Raw genomic sequence first — 22,332 nt, 5'->3', positions numbered from 1 at the left:
GAAAAAGTACACGTGAGGGCAAAGATCGTTAAGGGGGTGTGACAGTGTCACAGCTTATCTAAAATCACTACAGTGCATGCAGGGCTCAGATCACATCTGAAAAGAAAAACAATGCCATCAGAGATATGAAGATAAGAGATCAATTCCATTTAAGTCCGTAAAGAGTGGAAGGGGGTGTGGTCTGTGTTTCTGTCAGCAACATGAACAATACTCTGGTCATGCAAGTGGATTGTGACATTTAACAACAAACAGCTAAAGAAATACATGTTGGTAAGCATAGGATCAGATTAAAACTGACCCACAATCCTGAGTGACAGCATGACAAACTGAATCTGTGTCCAACAGCTGTGACATGGAACTAAGTAAATCCAAATTCCACTGGCTCGACTGATTGGCTGGATAAAGTACGACAGAAGATGAGCAAGATGATCATGTTGTGTTTCTAGCAATTTCTTTCACTGATGCCATCAGTCAGCTATGCCATGTTAATAAAATCAGATGACAGACCAAATACCACATCGCATGGATGAACATAATTCAGTTTTAAAGGTCTTGACGCCACATAACTTGTTTGATCCATTTCTGATTGGGTCATTGCCACATATCACAGGAATTTTATATAATGGCTGTGAGAAACGTGTATATTCAATACAGTTCCAAAGAACAAGCCTCAAATTCATTGAGTGAAAAAAAAACTAACAAACCCAAAACCCGCAAGACATTGGCTACATTTACACTACTACATACAAGCAACTCGATTCTGACGTTTTGCTCATGTGGTTATGTCATATGTATTGCAAATATGGAATTGCTAACACTCACAGATACTGACAAACTGAAGTTGGGCAACATGCATCAGTGGAAATAAATCAGATATCTGCAGGTGCAACTGTGGTCAAAAAAATACACGGAATTTCTCTGTCATTCCGGCTCATCCTGAGTCCTTGTGAACGGAGGTAGTAGCAATTGTTGGTGCACACAACCAAGTGTCGACAGGTGGACTAACTCTTCTCCACCTGATGTCATCATGAGGTCTTTGTGGACTGTTGAAAAGAAATACCTTGCAAAAGCACTTGGTATATTTTGTTTACATCTTACTTGGAAATGCACAAATCCTCACCTTTGCATTTGAGGAATTTCAGCTCAAAACCACATAAATGCAGGTATCAGATATGGGGTACTTTAAAAAAAGATAATGTAAATACACTGCCCCCACCCTTCTCAAAAAAGGCAGAAAATCTAAATTGTGCATCAAGACCTGTAGTGTAAATGTAGCCTAAGTGACCCACAAACCAAGTAAGTCCAGCTCAAAAGGCTTTTTTCTCAAGTTGGTCCAGAATGGCCTGGATCCTTTGTACAGCTTCCTTCCGGGCTTGCCGGACATTCTCCTGTCCCCGAGTCTCCACAGAGTCCAGCTCCAGTAGCTCTTTGGTCAGCAGTTCCTCCAGATACCGATAACTTTTGTCGGTTTTTTTGCCCACAAACTCATCAACATCTTCCTGAAGAAGCAGCACTACGGACAAGACTTGCTGGACCTTGGCCAGGCCGGGGTTATCACTCAAGGCCTGAGGACCAGCATGGCCTTGGGTCTTGACTGGACCTGAAGCTTGGGTCTGGGCTGATGGCAGGGGCTCTCCTTCTGAAGGAGTAGGTTCTACCTGGCTACCATGTACTGTTTTGTTGTACATATGTGGAGGAAAACTTATTTCAGCAGGCTTTCCAGTGGAGGGACTGGGGGACGGGGATGGCCTGGGTTGAGGACCCACCTGTGGGGCATGTTGATGCTGTTGGTCCTGAAGAGAAACAAAAGAAAAGACCACCACATCTTGATAACACAATTAACATGTAACTGCTGGATGTAAACATGTCAGTTGTGGTCAGGAACAATGTGTCATGTGTAAGTGAAGCTCCTCCAATACAACAGGAATAATGACACAAAAATTAATACGTTAACATGCTCATTAACAGATCCATATCCAAATATTTTCTGTGCCTAAAGAGAACAACTTAATTGTAGCAAAATAAATAAAATTCAAGTTATTTTTCAAAGTGGTTGTTAATATGGTCACTGTATAGATTAAAATGTTGGGTATCGGCTGCTGTGGGAAAGCCATGACATCCATTCTCATAAATGGCCGTCATGGACAATATCTCAGGGAACTCAACATCCAGATTTGCTTAGAATACGTCGGACTTGTGTGCAAAATATGGTGCTTTTACACAAAACTGAGCAATTGTTTCTTCATGCCACAGGATGAAAATTTGGTCACATTTGCTTGTTTTCACAGTTTCTTCTGAGGGGGTGTCAACAAAGTATACTCAACAAAAATATAAACACAACACTTTTGGTTTTGCTCCCATTTTGTATGAGATGAACTCAAAGATCTAAAACTTTTTCCACATACACAATATCACCATTTCCCTCAAATATTGTTCACAAACCAGTCGAAATCTGTGATAGTGAGCACTTCTCCTTTGCTAAGATAATCCATCCCACCTCACAGGTGTGCCATATCAAGATGCTGATTAGACACCATGATTAGTGCACAGGTGTGCCTTAGACTGCCCACAATAAAAGGCCACTCTGGAAGGTGCAGTTTTGTTTTATTGGGGGGGATACCAGTCAGTAGCTGGTGTGACCACCATTTGCCTCATGCAGTGCAACACATCTCCTTCGCATCATCCGTGAAGAGAACACCTCTCCAACGTGCCAAATGCCAGCAAATGTGAGCATTTGCCCACTCAAGTTGGTTACGACGACGAACTGGAGTCAGGTCGAGACCCCGACGAGGACGACGAGCATGCAGATGAGCTTCCCAGAGACGGTTTCTGACAGTTTGTGCAGAAATGCTTTGGTTATGCAAACCGATTGTTCCAGCAGCTGTCCGAGTGGCTGGTCTCAGACGATCTTGGAGGTGAACATGCTGGATGTGGAGGTCCTGGGCTGGTGTGGTTACACGTGGTCTGCGGTTGTGAGGCTGGTTGGATGTACTGCCAAATTCTCTGAAACGACTTTGGAGACGGCTTATGGTAGAGACATGAACATTCAATACACGAGCAACAGCTCTGGTTGACATTCCTGCTGTCAGCATGCCAATTGCATGCTCCCTCAAATCTTGCGACATCTGTGGCATTGTGCTGTGTGATAAAACTGCACCTTTCAGAGTGGCCTTTTATTGTGGGCAGTCTAAGGCACACCTGTGCACTAATCATGGTGTCTAATCAGCATCTTGGTATGGCACACCTGTGAGGTGGGATGGATTATCTCAGCAAAGGAGAAGTGCTCACTATTACAGATTTAGACTGGTTTGTGAACAATATTTGAGAGAAATGGTGATATTGTGTATGTGGAAAAAGTTTTAGATCTTTGAGTTCATCTCATACAAAATGGGAGCAAAACCAAAAGTGTTGCGTTTATATTTTTGTTGAGTGTGAGAACACAGCTAAATTATACCTTGAGCATACAAAACCCAGTTTGAAAACCACCCCTCCACCCCAAGAATTATTGAAGCTTAAGGTGTCATTGTGTCTGCACACAGTGACAGTCTCATTATAATGAGCAGCGCTGAAATTACTTAAAATTAATACAAAAGGCTAGAGAGTTACAGACTCATACCTTGGGCTGGTAAGGTGGTGGAGCACCACTTCCTGTCCCTGGCCATGCTGGAGGGTGCTGTGGCCGCACAGGATGTCCATAGTGATTTTGTGAAGGCTGCTGGCCTGACTGCCACTGCTGCTGTGCAGGTGCATAACCACCAGGGTGTGCCCAAGTGTTAGTCTGAGGACTAGGATGGAGGGGCTCTCCACTGGGGTAAGGGGAGTTTGGAGGAATTCCATGGCCACCTTCAGTGTAGTGAGGATATGGTCTAGGAGGATATCCAGGGCTCTGGAAACAAAAGCACAGAGGCATGGTGCATATAATAATAATTATTATTATTATATTAAGGCTGTGATGGCAATGCCATTTCAAAGAACATATTTTCTGTGAGCCTTCACATATTTTGAAATAATGCCAACTGTAGTACTTTCAGCTGCACCTAATTTCACAGCGTGCTGCAGTGAAATTACAGTACAGATCTGCAATGGGATTTGCAAGGGGTTTTAAGACAGATGTCCTTCCTGACGCAACTCCACATTACACAGCGAATGGGTACGGATGGTCTCAAACCAGGAACCTTCTGTTGTGAAAAGAGTGCATTAAGCTCTTGACTGCCACACCATGTCTTTAACACAGTGATCTTCTTCCATTACATGCACTGGTAACAGCATAGGGCATGCACAGCAAAAAATGTGTAAGAAATAGCTGAAAACAAGAACAAGAAGCAAAAACTATTTTGTATTTCTCCAACTTAGAGGCTTATAACAGGGCCAACAGAGTAACACCTGGTGAACTCTAATGCACTAAATCATTTGAAAAAACAGCTTTGTTTAGCTTATGTACAATCCCACATGTCTGAATCTGCCTTCACATCAGCGAACATCTGCTGGGAGAAATGATTATGTCACCAACCACAGAACAATCATGAAAATAGAACCAGAGTTAAACGATGGGTCAAATGTGTGAATGGGGATGATACTAAAAACTTTTTTGTTCCAACTACAAATGACTCATGGCTAACACGAAACAATGTTTAAAATTAGACAGCCATTTTTGCACACTTTCCACAAGTTGGCATTCACGCAGAATTTGCCTAAGGGAATTACCCACAGTTCATTGCACTGTAACATGAAAAATGAGGTTACCTGGGAATTTTGTGTATCAATGTATAATGTGTATTTTGTATAATAAGCAAATAATTGTTGCTTATTATATGCCGTTTTAAGAAGAAAACTTATTTGCTCATTAGCTCACATCCACTCTAACATGGCACATGTTCAAATCAGGCATTTGGCCACTCTGATGCATTGACCGCATGAATAAAAAAAAGATAATATAAAGTCCCAAACCCATTAAAAAAAAAAAACCTACTGCTAAGCTTTACGCATTGTTTGCATGCAAGATTTCCATCCATTTGGATTATAGTTTAACAAACTCTAATATTTCATGTGAGGTTTATACATCACTCAAACATAAATAAAACTGTAATAGAAATTTATATAATAGTAGGCTACTAGTAAACTCCATTTTAAATACAGAACCAGATTTTCAATTTACTTCACATTCATAAGAGCCACTTTAAGAATGAAACATGTCAAAGAAGAAGGTACAAGAAGGAAACATAGTACTATGTAATGGAATAGAGCCGCTACTTCTTCGCATTGAAAGGAGCCAGTTAAGGTGGTTCGGGCATCTGGTGAGGATGCTCCCTGATCATCAAGCTGCAGAGGTCTTCCAGGCACGTCCAACCGAGAGGGAGCCCTGGAGAAGACCCAGGACATGCTGGAGAGATTATATTTCCCAGCTGGCTTGGGAATGCCTTGGGAACCCAAGAAAAGAGTTATAGGACTTGGCCGATGATAGCGAAGTGTAGCTGCTTGCTCTGCTGCCACCATGACCCAAGCCCAGATAAGTGACTGACAATGAATGAATACAAAGAAGAAGGGGAGGTGATGGTCTAGTGGTTAAAGCGTTGGGCTCAAGACCAGAGGATCCTTGGTTCAAATCCTCGGTGGGGCGAGCATCACCACTTTGTGAACAACTGTGTGAAAAAAATAGTCCAACAGTTTAAGAACAATGTTTCTCAATGTTCAATTGCAAGGAATTTAGGGATCATCTACAGTCCATAATATAATCAGAAAATTCAGAGAATTTGGAGAACTTTCAACACGTAAGTGGCAAGGCCGAAGACCAACATTAAATGCCCATGACCACTGCATTAAAAACTGACATCACTGCATAAAGGATCTTACCATGTGGGCTCAGAAAAACTTCAGAAAACCATTATTAGTTAACACAGTTCATCGCTACATCTATAAGTGCAAGTTAAAACTCTGCCATGCAAAGCGAAAGCCATACATGAACAACATCCAGAAACGCCGCCGCCTTCTCTGGGCCTGAGCTCATTTGAAATGGACAGACGCAAAGTGGATAAGTGTGCTGTGGTCTGATGAGTCCACATTTCAAATTGTTTTTGGAAATTATGGACGTTGTATCCTCCTGACAAAAAAGGAAAAAAGATTGTTACCAGCACAAAGTTCAAAAGGCAGCATCTGTGATGGTATGGGGTTGTGTAAAGTGCCCATGGCATGGGCAACTTGCGCATCTGTGATGGCACCAACAATGCTGAAAGGTTCATCCAGGTTTTGGAGCAACACATGCTGCCATCCAAGCAACGTCTTTTTCAGGGACGTCCCTGCTTATTTAAGCAAGACAATGCCAAGCCACATTCTGCACGTTACAACAGTGTGGCTTCATAGTAAAAGAGTGCAGGCACTAGACTGGCCTGCCTGCAGTCCAGACCTGTCGCCCGTTGAGAATGTGTGGCACATTATGAAGCGCAAAATACGACAACGGAGACCCCGCACTGTTGAACAACTGAAGTCGTACCTCAAGCAAGAATGGGAAAGAATTCCACCTCCAAAGCTTCAACAATTAGTGTCCTCAGTTCCCAAACCCTTACTGAGTGTTGTTAGAAGGAACGGTGATGTAACACAGTGGTAAACATACCACTGTCCCAGCTTTTTTGAAGTGTTGCAGGCATCCATTTCAAAATGAGCAAATATTTGCACAAAAACAATAAAGTTCATCCGTTTGAACATTAAACATCTTGTCTTTGTGGTGTATTCAACTGACTATAGGTTGAAGAGGATTTGAACGTCATTGTCCTGGGAGCATGCCAAAACAGCAGAGATGTTCAGCGAGGAACAGCGCTTCTGGAAGTGTCAGAGCGAGTCCAGCAGCCATGGCTTTGCTACCGGCCTGGCTGTGCATGCAGTTGCAGCGGACTGCAGGACTCCTGTCCGCACGATCTGGACTTATCCCCTGAATTTTTTTTTCCCCTTTTTAATTGTTGAGCACAATGGGAATAAGTTCAATACTTTGTTTTATCTACAGCAATTCACCCTTGCAAGAGGAGGAGTGCTTGGATCCCGGAGCCCACCCAGAGAAGCGAAAAGGACATCAGTTTCTACTCCACCTGGACAACACCTGTAAGGGGGATGAGGACGATGCCAATGCTCTGGATTCATTCTTTTATTGAGGACTACATAGGAAATAGTTTTTATGCTGCTGGGGGCCATGCACGCAGGGGCAGTGGGCTGGAGGACAACTGTGGGGAACGAGGACAATGCCAGCCCTACAAATTTATTCTTTAATTTTGTTTTTATTGAAGAACACAATGGAAGTACCATGCTTCTGGAAAGTGTTCACAGCATTTCCATTTTTCCACATTTTATGTTGCAGCCTTATTGAAAAAAATGGAATAAATTAATTTTTCCCTCCTAAGAATTCAACTCACCACCCCATAATGACAATATGAAAACTTTTATTTTTGCAAATTTATTGAAAATAAAAATACTAAAGAAGTCACACCCTTTTCTCAATACTTTGTTGAAGCACCTTTGTCAGAAATTACAGCCTCAAATCTTCTTGAACATGATCCATTCCTCTTTGCAGCACTTCTCAAGCTCCATCAGGTTGGATGGGTAGCGTCGGTGCACAGCCATTTTCAGATCTCTCCAGAGATGTTCAATCAGATTCAGGTCTGGGTTCTGGCTGGGCCACTCAAGGACATTCACAGAGTTGTCCTGAAGCCACTCCTTTGATATCTTGGCTGTGTACTGTGGGTCATTGTCCTGCTGAAAGATGAACCATCGCTCCAGTCTGAGGTCAATAGCACTCTGGAGCAGGTTTTCAACCACGATGTCTCTGTACATTCTTGTATTCATTTTTCCCTCAATCCCGACTCGTCTCCCAGTTCCTGCTGCTGAAAAACATCCCCACAGCATGATGCTGCCACCACCATGCTTCAATGTAGGTATGGTGCCTGGTTTCCTCCAAACATGATGCCTGGCATTCATGCCAGAGTTCAATCTTTGTCTCAGACAAGAGAATTTTGTTTCCCATGATCTCAGAGTTCTTCTGTGCCTTTTGGCAAACTCCAGGAGGCCTGCCATGTGCCTTTTACTAAGGTGTGGCTTCCGTCTGGCCACTCTACCATACAGGCCTGATTGCTGGATTACTGCAGAAATGGTTGTCCTTCTGGAAGGTTCACCTCTCTCTACGGAGGAATGCTGGAGCTCTGATAGAATGACCATCAGGTTTGTGGTCACCTCCCTGACTAAGGCCCTTCTCCTCTAATTGGATCCGAACGTCTTCCATTTACAGATGATGGAGGCTACTATGCTCATTCGGACCTTCAAAGCAGCAGAAATGTTTCTGTACCCTTCATCAGATTTGTACCTCGAAACGAGACAATCCTGACCTTTGACTTCATGCTTGGTTTGTGCTCTGACATGCACTGTCAACTGTGGGACCTTATATGTAGACAGGTATGTGCCTTTCCAAATCATGTCCAATCAACTGAATTTACCTCAGGTGGACTCCAATTCAGGTGTAGAAACATGTCAAGGATGATCAGTGGAAACAGCATGCACCTGAGCTCAATTTTGAGCTTCATGGCAAAGGCTGTGAATACTTACGTACGCGTGATTTCTTAGTCGTTTCTTTTTTTTTTTTTTTTATAAATTTGTAAAAATCTCAAAACAACACTTTTTTGCTTTGTCATTATGGGGTACTGTGTGTAAAGGTTTGAAGAAAAAAATATATTTCATCCATTTTGAATTAAGGCTGCAACATAAAATGTGGAAAAAGTGAAGAGCTGTGAATAACTTCTGGATGCACTGTAGGTTTTATGCTGTGTTTTCCTCTGCAATTTTATATCCTGTATTGTCGAGATGCAGCGGGCTGTCCCTGGACAATGTTTCTGCCCATGTTGAGTACCCCAACATCCACTCTCTTTTCTATGGAGCCACGCTGGGCTTTTTAAATTTCATTTATTTTGTTTTGTTATTATTTACAGTACTTTTTCTTCCATGCCTACACTCAGGGGAGTTTCCACAGCCTCTTTTTATATGATAACAGCATAATAGCAACACACGGCCATCCTGAGCACCATGTTTGCAAACGCGTCATCATTTCAGTGATATTCAAGCTGAAAAATGGCCACTAATTTGCGTGTTTTGTCACAATTTTGTGTCTCCAGCTACTCCCTAACAGTTGCAGCCCAGTGAGCTACTACCCAAAGGTGAGCTCAGAGGCCAAGCCTTATTTGCATAAAATTTGTAGCATAGTGATTATGAGGATGGGAAACTGATAAGGCTGCATGATAATTTAACTGAATGTTTGTATGAACTGACCCCTTGACAGTGTGGAGCAGGATAATGATGATTTTGGTGCTGAGAGTGCGGCTGCCTAGTTGGCCCACTACTCTGCTCTGCTGGACAGCACTGGCTTGGATAAGGACCTGGAGCTCCTCTCTGAGGGTCAGCGCAGTAGAAAGGGTTGGATGGGTGAAAATTACTTGTCGAATACTGACTTTGTGCTGGACTGTAGACACCATGGCCATTTAGATATCCTCCAGGCATCACCTACATAGGCAGCAGAAAATAGTGAGAAATGTGAAATGCCAAAGAGTTATGATAAAAAGGTAAGTAAAGGTGAAAGCAGTTTACAGAATTAAAATAATTAACTGATTTAAACACTGAGGGCCAAGTTGAGTATCTTGTGACTGTACCTGTGGATTGTAGGATGACTGAACATTTGAACCCGACGGATAGGTACCTGCATAATGCCCAGTGGAATGGATCTGAGGATACCAGTAGTGTGAAGGGTAGCCAGGATACTGGGAAGCATCCTAGGAGCATAGATTAACATGCAATGTTAAAGGTAATCCTTCTTCTCAAGTACTTTTACTTTAAAGACAGTACTCCTAATAAAGCATGGACTGCAGCTGGGTCCTTCCATGCCGACTCACCCAGAGCATGAGAACATCTCATGGAATAAGGCATGGATTTTCTTGGAAATAATAATAATAATAATAATTAAATATTCTCATGAATTAGGAAACTTTGCAAAATCTTAAAGCTGTTGTCCAAATTTTTTTTTAAATATGAATTTTTGATGTTTTACTCTCAGACCACAATTTTAGCATTTTTATGATTCCTGGTGCATTTATTCAGAGCTTCACCAACTGCTTTGTTTTCCCCTTTGGAATGGATGAAATAGGTTAAATTCACACTGAACATTAAAAAACAAAAACAAAACTAGAGCCTGCCTGATATAGAATTTTTTTAAACTGAGCAGCGGAGAGCTGCCGTCAGCCACTTGAGCACTTACTTCAGCAAGTGCAAATGTAAACCCTTTTTTTTTCCTTAAATGTTTACAAATTGGATTATAGCTTGTCATTCACATTGGGACAAGTTTACTGTGCACTGCGTTAAGTGTTAACCCTTTATGTTACGTGACGTACAGCCAGACTACCGACAAAAGTTCAGTCAATTTAAGTTTTATTTTTGTGAAAATGACGGCATCTTATAAAACCTCACTGTGTGCAGATTTGAAATCACTGCAGGCAGTTGTTGCCATTTGGCAGCCATCTCATTCGTGAACTTTTACACTAATTCATACAAAACACCAGCTTTTATCATCAACTACTGCTGTTTTCTGTCTGAACTCGAATGTGGACTGACCTCATACAGGAACACTGACAACACAAACATCAGTACACTTTCACTTTTAGGTTTATATTTTGGAAGAAAAAGGTAAATTAATCAATTCCATTTATGCTTCCACAGTTTCTGTCTTAAATAATCCGGTGACTTGCTTCAACTAGCCGTTTTCCTCTGTTTCGACAGGATGAGGTCACACCTCCTGCACTGAAGGGGAAGAAAGACCCTGCCTTCCTGCACAGATCATGAAACTAGAGTGACAGTCTGTTTCTGACAGACAGCACATATGATATAACATTCTTACAGACTGCGACCCTCTGACATGGGTGTAGGCAGCGGAGCCCCCAACCCCCTTAGCAAGTAAAGATCCACTTTTGAAGACATTCTGCACATATAATAATAATAACAACAACAACAACCATACTGGCGACAATCATGACCGGCTTCAATATTTGCTACAGTATACAAGTGGACAACCATATGAGCTAGTTAAAAGCTGCACCCCCATGGAACCCTCAACAGGATATACTAAAGCAAAACTAATGTTAAAAGAGTTGGTTAAATTGGTTTACTTGCCATGCAGCAAGTAGATCTGACCCCCAACTTGCCCGGCATAGCAAGTGACCTCGAGGGCTAAGCGTAGAACCATGACCATATCTGTTTGTCCAACCATAGGTCTTGTAAGCGCAACGATTTATTACCACATATATAATACATGCAAGGAACACACAGGGTAGACACGGGAGTACCATTTTTTTAAGCTTTAAGACTCTTCAAAGTCCCCCGAATTCAAAAAATTTTTTTCCCCCAAGTTTACTTTAAAAAACATGAGGAACAAATTAATAATAACTTTCTTGTCTTTGTTACAAGCATGTAGTACTTTCATAGATAGAATTTATTATAGCAGCTTTTTCCTGGTTAAATTTGACAGCAACACATCTGAAGTTGTGCTGGATTTTGTGTGTCAACAAGTTGCCCGGATGAGGCGCAAAATTTTACCCACTAGGCGGCAGGACATGAAACTCAAGTAGTTTAAATAACAAGGAGTGCCCATGTCATATACTGAGATTACCCTCGTACCAGATTTGTATACACACTACTTGCACATGCTTGAAAAATGGGACGTTTCTTCTGTACTGACTCTGTGTGGATCAAAATCAGGTTTAATGTGAATAAATTCTGATCTTGTCTCTGTGAAAAACAGAAAGTTTGTTCTGTACCAAGTTTACCTTTTCTGTATACACACCAAAATCAGGTTGACAGCCAAGTTATTTTTCCCCATAAATTTAAAGCAGCTCTCAGTCCTTTCTGCACACAGAATGGGTAATTTCAGTATAGAACAAACTTCCAGTTTTTTGCACAGATGGCAAATAAACAAATTTAGTACAGGATAATCTCAGTACATGACAGCGATTTTTGTACCGTACAGTATCAAAAGCAGGGGTCGAAATGCATTTTTAACCTTGCATTGGTGCTAACTGGTGCTTTAAACCAATACCGTGAACTCCGTGTTTGTGTGTCACAGACAGGAAAAAGAGCATGTGAACCATTTTCCATCCCAGTGACTAAGCTTCCGTGCAAGAAGAGGGGGAACAAATTAAGTTTGGGAGGATATTGGAGGACACCACATTTTGTCACTGTGTGTTTGCATGACTAGGGTTTTGTGTGAGGCAGAGAATTGGCGCCTAACAGGTAAAATACATTGCATGCTCAATTGCAAGGCAAGTTGTATGTCTAAGGATGCATTTTATTTTTAAACAAACACAGTGTCCTCAGTTAATCCAAAATGTTCATAAACCTCAAACCTGAATATTTAACAAAGAAAAAGTGAGTTTTCGCTTTCTCAGAGAAACATATATATGTGGAGAATTGTTATATAACTAAATGAAAAAGTAAAATTTTCCCATTTCCCTTGTTTATTTTCATGTATTAAGGTATAGCAAATAACTCAAAATTAACACATAAAGACTTTCAACATTTCAAAACTATTCAGTGACCAATATAGCCACCCTTCTTTTCAATAACTGCTATGAGCCTTCCATCCATGGAGTCTATACGTTTCTTGATCTGTTGACAATCAACTTTTCATGCAACAGCAACCACAGCCTCCAAAATGCAGTTGAAGGAGGAGTATTGTTTTCCATCACCTTAAATTTGATGTTGAAGAAGGGCCCACAAGTTCTCAAGAGGGTTCAAATCAGGTGTCATCTTTGAGGCCTTTGCTGTCTATTCAAGCAGTGGAATACTTGGATACGATGGCCTTCTTGCATGAAGCAGACTTTTTTCTGCACCACTACTTGAAGAAAGTGTCTTCTAGAAACAGGCAGTTGTTACAATTAGCTGATACAAAATGAACCCAGTTATGCAGACAGCAGATCAACAGGGCAGGGCAAATTTTTGATTTTCCATGCCCTGGTATTTACCCTGCCATATACAACCCCTGGTAAAAATTATGGAATCACCGGCCTCGGAGGATGTTCATTCAGTTGTTTAATTTTGTAGAAAAAAGCAGATCACAGACATGACACAAAACTAAAGTCATTTCAAATGGCAACTTTCTGGCTTTAAGAAACACTATAAGAAATCAAGAAAAAAAGATTGTGGCAGTCAGTAACGGTTACTTTTTTAGACCAAGCAGAGGAAAAAAAAAAATATGGAATCACTCAATTCTGAGGAAAAAATTATGTAATCACCCTGTAAATTTTCATCCCCCAAACTAACACCTGCATCAAATCAGATCTGCTCGTTAGTCTGCATCTAAAAAGGAGTGATCACACCTTGGAGAGCTGTTGCACCAAGTGGACTGACATGAATCATGGCTCCAACACGAGAGATGTCAATTGAAACAAAGGAGAAGATTATCAAACTCTTAAAAGAGGGTAAATCATCACACAATGTTGCAAAAGATGTTGGTTGTTCACAGTCAGTTGTGTCTAAACTCTGGACCAAATACAAACAACATGGGAAGGTTGTTAAAGGCAAACATACTGGTACACCAAGGAAGACATCAAAGCGTCAAGACAGAAAACTTAAAGCAATATGTCTCAAAAATCGAAAAATGCACAACAAAACAAATGAGGAACGAATGGGAGGAAACTGGAGTCAACGTCTGTGACCGAACTGTAAGAAACCGCCTAAAGGAAATGGGATTTACATACAGAAAAGCTAAACAAAAGCCATTATTAACACCTAAACAGAAAAAAAACAAGGTTACAATGGGCTAAGGAAAAGCAATCGTGGACTGTGGATGATTGGATTAAAGTCATATTCAGTGATGAATCTCGAATCTGCATTGGGCAAGGTGATGATGCTGGAACTTTTGTTTGGTGCCGTTCCAATGGGATTTATAAAGATGACTGCCTGAAGAGAACATGTAAATTTCCACAGTCATTGATGATATGGGGCTGCATGTCAGGTAAAGGCACTGGGGAGATGGCTGTCATTACATCATCAATAAATGCACAAGTTTACGTTGATATTTTGGACAATTGAAAGGATGTTTGGGGATGATGAAATCATTTTTCAAGATGATAATGCATCTTGCCATAGAGCAAAAACTGTGAAAACATTCCTTGCAAAAAGACACATAGGGTCAATGTCATGGCATAGGGTCAATGTCAACGAGCAGATCTGATTTGATGCAGGTGTTAGTTTGGGGGATGAAAATTTACATGGTGATTCCATAATTTATTCCTCAGAATTGAGTGATTCCATATTTTTTTCCTCTGCTTGGTCTAAAAAAGTAACCGTTACTGACTGTCACAATCTTTTTTTCTTGATTTCTTATAGTGTTTCTTAAAGCCAGAAAGTTGCCATTTGAAATGACTTTAGTTTTGTGTCATGTCTGTGATCTGCTTTTTTTCTACAAAATGAAACAACTGAATGAACATCATCCGAGGCCGGTGATTCCATAATTTTTGCCAGGGGTTGTAGAAAAAAAGCAGATCACAGACATGACACAAAACTGAAGTCATTTCAAATGGCAACTTTCTGGCTTTAAGAAACACTATAAGAAATCAGGAAAAAAAAATTGTGGCAGTCAGTAACGGTTACTTTTTAGACCAAGCAGAGGGAAAAAAAAATGGAATCACTCAATTCTGAGGAAAAAATTATGGAATCATGAAAAACAAAAGAATGCTCCAACACATCACTAGTATTTTGTTGCACCACCTCTGGCTTTTATAACAGCTTGCAGTCTCTGAGGCATGGACTTAATGAGTGACAAACAGTACTCTTCATCAATCTGGCTCCAACTTTCTCTGATTGCTGTTGCCAGATCAGCTTTGCAGGTTGGAGCCTCGTCATGGACCATTTTCTTCAGCTTCCAAAGATTTTCAATTGGATTAAGATCCGGACTATTTGCAGGCCATGACATTGACCTTATGTGTCTTTTTGCAAGGAATGTGTTCACAGTTTTTGCTCTATGGCAAGATGCATTATCATCTTTAAAAATGATATCATCCCCAAACATCCTTTCAATTGAAGGGATAAGAAAAGTGTCCAAAATACCAATGTAAACTTGTGTATTTATTGATGATGTAATGATAGCCATCTCCCCAGTGCCTTTTCCTGACATGCAGCCCCATAGCATCAATGACTGTGGAAATCTACATGTTCTCTTCAGGCAGTCATCTTTAGAAATCCAAACAAAAGTTCCAGCATCATCACCTTGCCCAATGCAGACTCGAGATTCATCACTGAATATGACTTTCATCCAGTCATGCACAGTCCACGATTGCTTGTCCTTAGCCCACTGTAACCTTGTTTTTTTCTATTTAGGTGTTAATGGCTTTCGTTTAGCTTTTCTGTATGTAAATCCCATTTCCTTGAGGCGGTTTCTTACAGTTCGGTCACAGACCTCCCATTCGTTCCTCATTTGTTTTTTGTGCATTTTCGATTTTTGAGACATATTGCTTTAAGTTTTCTGTCTTGAAGCTTTGATGTCTTCCTTGGTCTACCAGAATGTTTGCCTTTATCAACCTTCCCATGTTGTTTGTATTTGGTCCAGAGTTTAGACAGAGTTGACTGCGAACAACCAACATCTTTTGCAACACTGCGTGATGATTTACCCTCTTAAGAGTTTGATAATCCTCTCCTTTGTTTCAATTGACATCTCTCGTGTTGGAGCCATGATTCATGTCAGTCCACTTGGTGCAACAGCTCTCCAAGGTGTGATCACTCCTTTTTAGATGCAGACTAACGAGCAGATCTGATTTGATGCAGGTGTTAGTTTTGGGGATGAAAATTTACAGGGTGATTCCATAATTTATTCCTCAGAATTGGGTGAGTCCATATTTTTTCCCCTCTGCTTGGTCTAAAAAGTAAACGTTACTGACTGCCATTTTTTTTTCTTGATTTCTTATAGTGTTTCTTAAAGCCAGAAAGTTGCCATTTGAAATGACTTTAGTTTTGTGTCATGTCTGTGATCTGCTTTTTTTCTACAAAATTAAACAACTGAATGAACATCCTCCAAGACCGGTGATTCCATAATTTTTGCCAGGGGTTGTAACAAAAAAAATTACTTGCACAACCAAAAGTCAGTCTTATATCAACCTTAAAACTCAGCAGCAGCAGCGGTAGCAGACAGTTTTTTTTTCATGTGTGCACACGAACGAATCATCCGTGAAGATTATTGGTGACTGGTTTATAACACAATTATGACAGAGTTTGAGGGGAGAGAGAGCGAGGAACTACAGAGACCCGGAAGGGTCATCGCCAAAATATTTTGCATGTGAAGAGAATGTGTGCACGTTTTATTATATTGTGCGCTCATTTTGTTATATTGTGCGCTCGTTTTGTTATACGAGGGCTGTCAATAAAGTATTGGTCCTTTTTATTTTTTTCAAAAACTATATGGGTTTCATTCATATGTTTTTAGGTCAGACATGCTTGAACCCTCGTGCGCATGCGTGAGTTTTTCCACGCCTGTCGTTGACGTCATTCGCCTGTGAGCACTCCTTGTGGGAGGAGTCGTTCAGCCCCTCGTCGGAATTCCTTTGTCTGAGAAGTTGCTGAGAGACTGGCGCTTTGTTTGATCAAAATTTTTTCTAAACTTGTGAGGCACATCGAAGTGGACACGGTTCGAAAAATTAAGCTGGTTTTCGGTGAAAATTTTAACGGCTGATGAGAGATTTTGAGGTGATATTGTCGCTTTAAGGACTTCCCACGGAGCAGGACGTCGCGCAGCGCTCCGAGGCGCCGTCGTCAACCTTTTTCAAGCTGAAAACCTCCACATTTCAGGCTCTATTGATTCAGGACGTCGTGAGAGAACAGAGAAGCTTCAGAAGAAGTCGGTTTCCGCATTTTATCCGGATATTCCACTGTTAAAGGAGATTTTTTTTAATGGCAGACGTGCGGACGGGTCCGCGCGTCGGGACGTAGCCGGCGCGGTGCGGCGGCACAGGAAAAACACCTCCGTGTTGATAACCATTTGTAAAATCCAGGCGGCTTTTGATGGCTTTCAGTGGAGTGAGTGTCTGAGAAATTGTTTAACAGCTGGGCATGTTCCAACTTGTCCTTAAGGCTTCCAACAGAGGTGTTTTTCCTGTGGCGGAGCGTCGCGGTGGCTTCGAGCCGACGCTGCAATCCGTCCGCACGTCTTTCATTAAAAAAAATCTCCTTTAACAGTGGAATATCCAGATAAAATGCTGAAACTGACTTCTTCTGAAACTTCTCTGTTCTCTCACGACGTCCTGGATCAATAGAGCCTGAAATATGGAGGTTTTCAGCTTGAAACAGGCTAACAACGGCACCTGGGAGCACTGCGCGATGTCCCGCTACGTGGGAAGTCCTTAAAGCGACAGTATCACCTGAAAATCTCTCATCAGCCGTTAAAATTTTCAAAGAAAACCAGCTTAATTTTTCGAACCATGTCCACTTTGATGTGCCTCACAGGTTTAGAAAAAATTTTGATCAAACAAAGCGCCAGTCTCTCAGCAACTTCTCAGACAAAGGAATTCCGACAAGGGGCTGGACGACTCCTCCCACAAGGAGTGCTCACAGGCGAATGATGTCACCGACAGGCGTGGAAAAACTCACGCATGCGCACGAGGGTTCAAGCATGTCTGACGTAAAAACATATGAATGAAATCCATATAGTTTTTGAAAAAAAATAAAAAGGACCGTTACTTTATTGACAGACCTCATATTGTGCGCTCATTTTGTTATATTGTGCGCACGTTTTAAGCATTGTTTGAGTAAAACAAGGGCATGATCTACTTAAACGTGGCCACAATTTGTAAAACGTGCACTCAATTATTCAATATTGTCTTGACACATAACAAACCAGGAGATAGTGTAATACATTTCCCCATTAGAAATGGATCTGGTCAGAGTATATCATGGTTTGTGCACACAAGGACATACAGAGAACTCCAGCTGCCCAGCATGACACCATCTGGAGTTTAAGCACATTAAAAAGGATGCTGAGGGCGAAGTGTCTCCCCATCATAAGGATGACAATTTAGGTCATATTATGGAGTTAATTTTGAACGAAAGGAAAACGTGCGCACGTTTTATTAATTCCAGGGCTCAATTAAAGGAAAAACGTGCACGAATTATCACGGCCATCAAAACGTGCGCACGAATTATCACGGGCAGGAAAGTGTGCGCACGTTTTATTAATTTGAGAACACTTTTATTAATTCCTGGGCTCAATTAAAGGAAAACCTGTGCACAAATTATCATGGACAGAAAAAAAATAATCACTTTAACTGACCTCTCCCGGGTTCCGTTAAGGAACCGCAGTGGCAGCCAGTTTTTTTTTTTCACGTGCGCGCGCCGCTGTTGACGTTTGTCAGCTTTCCATAACAAATAGAGCACAGCAACTCACTCCGTGTTTGAGTCAAAAAATGCAGTGAAGACAAAGACAACACACTGAAAATTGTTTTTTTCCTTATTTATTCCTTTATTGGTTCATTCTACTGGTGCTTATAGTTGATAAAACTTGGATAAAGTTACATGCACCAGTGCAAGTGCAATATAAAATTACGTGCACCACCCAAATAATACATGCACAAACAAACACATGCACTTACTATTTTGAGCCCTGCCTGTATTAAAGACGCATCTTTAACCGAGACAATGAGTGCTGTATCATCACTGTAAAGCACGAGTTTACGTCTGACCACACCAGACAAATCATTCACATAAACAAGAAACAACAACGGTCCCAGAATCGAGCCCTGCGGTACACCACATATCACTTCTTTCTGGGATGAAATAACACCATTCGTGTCCACAACTTGTTGTCTGCCAGTTAAATATGATTTAAACCATTCTACAGTATGAACTCCTTTTCCCAAGGCACAGAGTTTCTTCAGAAAGATACCATAGTCTACCGTATTAAATGCCTTCTGTAAATCAAGCATCACCATCCCTGTGTAGTGACCTTTATTACATTCCTTCCTGATATAGTCACACAAGTACATTAAACATGTATCAGTTGAATAGTTAGATCTAAACCCTGATTGGAGTTCATATAAGAGATTGCGTTCAACAAGATACTCATTCAGCTGACTGAAAACAACACATTCAAATACTTTTGATAGTACATTTAGCACAGATACAGACCTGTAGTTGTCAACCTCTGACTTATCCTTCTTCTTGTACAGTGGTACATCTCGAGCCAATTTCAAATCCTCAGGAACTTTACCAGTCCGCAAGGATAAATTAACAATATAGTGCAATGGGCGGACAATAACACTTGCACCATCCTTCACAAATCTGGCAGGGATGTTATCCATACCTGTTGCCTTACTGGCACTCATACCTTCCAGTATTTTGTATAACTGTTCACAGGTAACATTTGTAAGATGGGATACATTCTCAGAAACATTACATTTCCTGCAGAAATCCAGCACATATTCTGTGCCAAACTTGCCTATACCCTCTGGCAATAGTTCCACCAGCTTGGAAGCCACAGTTGTGAAAAACCTATTAAAGTAATAGACAACAACCTGTTTAATCAAATACTAGGTGTGTATTGATGGTTAAACTGATATTTGACACCCTTGTCTTACATTTACCAGACGTACCCAAGGATTTCAGGCTTTGCCACAACTTCTTGGGATTTTTCTGGTTCTCAATTACAACATGTGCAAAGTATTCAGACCTTGCTGTTCTCTTTTTCTGATTTGCCAGGTTTCTGTAGTACAAAAACTTCACATGATCAGAATTTACTTTAGCTTCTTAAACCTAGCAAAATACTTATGTTTCTGAATCAAATCCATTATTGCACTTGACATCCATGGTTCGGTATTCTGTTTCAAGCCAACCTCCTTAAAAGGAGCAACCCTATCCAGTACATCAAGAAATAATTTAAATTTACACCAGGTTACATTTACATCTTCATCTTCTGTGACCTCTGACCAGTCAGCACACTCCAGTTCCTAAACCAACTGCTCTTGGCTGTAATGTTTTAAAGAACGTAATTTTACAATAATGTATTGATTGGCACGAAACCTAACAACCTTACGTGTACAATAAACTGGTAAAAGATCACTTATACCAATGTTAAGTACACCACACTGACTGATGTTATTTTCATCTGATAACATAACCAAATCTAGGATAGACGAACTGTCTTGAAACTCTTGTGAATTAACTGTTTTAACCCACAAATTTGCATCAAGTTCTTCAAAGCAAATACAAGAACATGATTACTTTGTCTAAGAATGTTAGTATTAACATTCTTGACATCCATTCTGCCAATTTCAATTTCAATTTATTTGAAAGGGACCATGTGCAATTAAAACATAAATGTCACCATTTGATGCATTGCACCAGAATTAGCCTTAGGCTAATTTACATCTGCAGTCCCTGATCACGAATAAATATGACACATATAAAATCATCAAATATCACAAATAAATACAACCAAGATGTTAAACATCACTTAACAAATAAAAACATGTAGCGACACTATGTATTGTAAATCGAATGCCCCTCGCAACACTCATATACATAATCATAGGGTGTAGTAGCATGCACAGCACACAACACTGCCCCCAGTCACACACACTCCTTATGAAAAATAAAAATAAATAAATAATAAATTACCATTTATTACCAGGTGTTCCGGTTCCATTCCGCCTACAGTTCCAGCAATTCGTAGCTCCTCCTAAATCCTACACACTCTAGCTTTAATATTCATCATTGTAGTGTTTGACTTACTCGATATAACAAAAAGTATGACGTTGTCTTGTCAGTTGTTTTTATTTATTATTTATTTGCACATAAATCTTTTTTGTTTTAGCTCGGATAGACACAGATTATCTTCAGTCTGTGTCACTACAGGCTACAACTAAGAGAGACATCTGGAAACACGAAGCTTAAAACGGGAAAGTATTATTACATAAGCTATAGCTTATGTAATAATACTTTCCGTTCCTACTTTCCGTTAGCTCCGTTAGCTGTGCAGCTAGCATGTGTGTATCGAGTAGAGTTTTTTTTTTTGGTCTAAACAGACCTTGTGCTGAAAAGAAAACAGACTCGGACACATAGGACAAAGCCTGCGTTTTGCCTCCAGTCTGTGTACAGTCACTTACCATAATGTTATTCCAGTTCACGTAGTTGTTTTTCGTGTTGCGGTTCGAGGGCCAGACTCACAGAAGCAGCTAAGCGCGTCCCGCCACGGCACACGTCACAAAAGCTCCACGGTACTGACGTTACTAGACCCAGTCCTGAACATGTGTTACTTAAACAAACAAACAAACAAAACAAAACCAAAAAAAAACAAAAACGATTTTTGTTTCCACTGAGACAGAGACGGTGGGATCAGGAAATGATTGCCTGACGCACAGCGAAATCACGTGACGCTGTCTCGTTCATGACATATATAAGCAAAGAGAGAGACACAGAGAAAGAGCGCTCACTCTGCTCTACTCTCCAGCAACATAATTTGGAAGAACACCAAAGTGGATTTAATAAACATTTTTGTACAACAATAATTAATTAATTAATTATTGAAACACTTTTACATTATTATATTAGACACTGTTGTCAAGAAAGTGGCCAGTGAAGGCAGTTTTTCACGAAAATAGTTTAAAAAAATATTTAAAATTGTTTTAAATGTTCTCAGAAGATTAGATGTCTTTGTCGGTGAGGAAAAGGTTGGCTCGCCTTGACTTCGCAGAGGATGCTGTGATCTCTTCGTAATCAGCACTTGACTAGCTGAGAGGAGTGTCTGGCTTTGAGTTTGTCCTGGATCAAAACTGAGATCCAGGCTTTCAATGACTTTCTAGACTCGGTCATTAGAAGTGTATCTGGATGAGGTGAAGTGCTTAAGTTGTAGAGACATTCAATTATCTCGGCAGTGATTTTCCTGTCCCTGTGTCCTCGGGTTCTGGGATCGAGAGACGCTTGGAAAAATCTTGTGGAGTCATGAGGTCACAGAAGTGTTTGTCCAAAATGGTGTAGATAAATAAAACCAAGACTAATGTAACCAACATGGCTCTATGTTTGGTTTGTGTGGATCCTGGAATGCCCTGATGCTAAAGTAGAAAATTTTAAATGTAAACTTGATATCATTGCACTTTACCTGTTTATTTTGTTATGGGATATGCTGAAAAGGCATGCGTCCCCCCCTTCTGGCTCCGCCCCTAATAATTACATAATCTCAATAAACGATCTCTGACGGCGCATGCGCGTACCGAGGAGCTTCACCATAATTTTTTAAAAAACAATTTATTTTGTTTGTTTGTTTGTTTTTTTTTGCTTCATTTT

The 22,332-nt window shown here is 40.6% G+C and overlaps 1 protein-coding gene across 2 annotated transcripts; it reads right to left on the bottom strand.

The window, feature by feature from the left end:
- Positions 1-761: 761 nt before the first annotated feature.
- bag4 (BCL2 associated athanogene 4) lies at positions 762-21,388 on the bottom strand. Of its 2 annotated transcripts, none has more exons than XM_034169882.1 (5): positions 21,156-21,388; positions 9,675-9,794; positions 9,298-9,528; positions 3,617-3,886; positions 762-1,793 (listed from the first exon to the last, which is right to left on the bottom strand). In XM_034169882.1, the coding sequence occupies exons 1-5, from the start codon at positions 21,156-21,158 to the stop codon at positions 1,308-1,310; spliced, it is 1,110 nt and encodes a 369-aa protein (XP_034025773.1). In that variant the 5' UTR covers positions 21,159-21,388; the 3' UTR covers positions 762-1,307. The 2 variants fall into 2 exon arrangements, with proteins under 2 accessions (XP_034025773.1, XP_034025774.1); XM_034169883.1 differs by having other exon boundaries at positions 762-1,784; positions 21,156-21,386.
- Positions 21,389-22,332: the final 944 nt, after the last annotated feature.

Source organism: Thalassophryne amazonica, chromosome 5, assembly GCF_902500255.1.
Source record: "Thalassophryne amazonica chromosome 5, fThaAma1.1, whole genome shotgun sequence".
Lineage (NCBI taxonomy): Eukaryota > Metazoa > Chordata > Actinopteri > Batrachoidiformes > Batrachoididae > Thalassophryne > Thalassophryne amazonica.
This window is presented reverse-complemented; position numbering and strand designations above follow the sequence as displayed.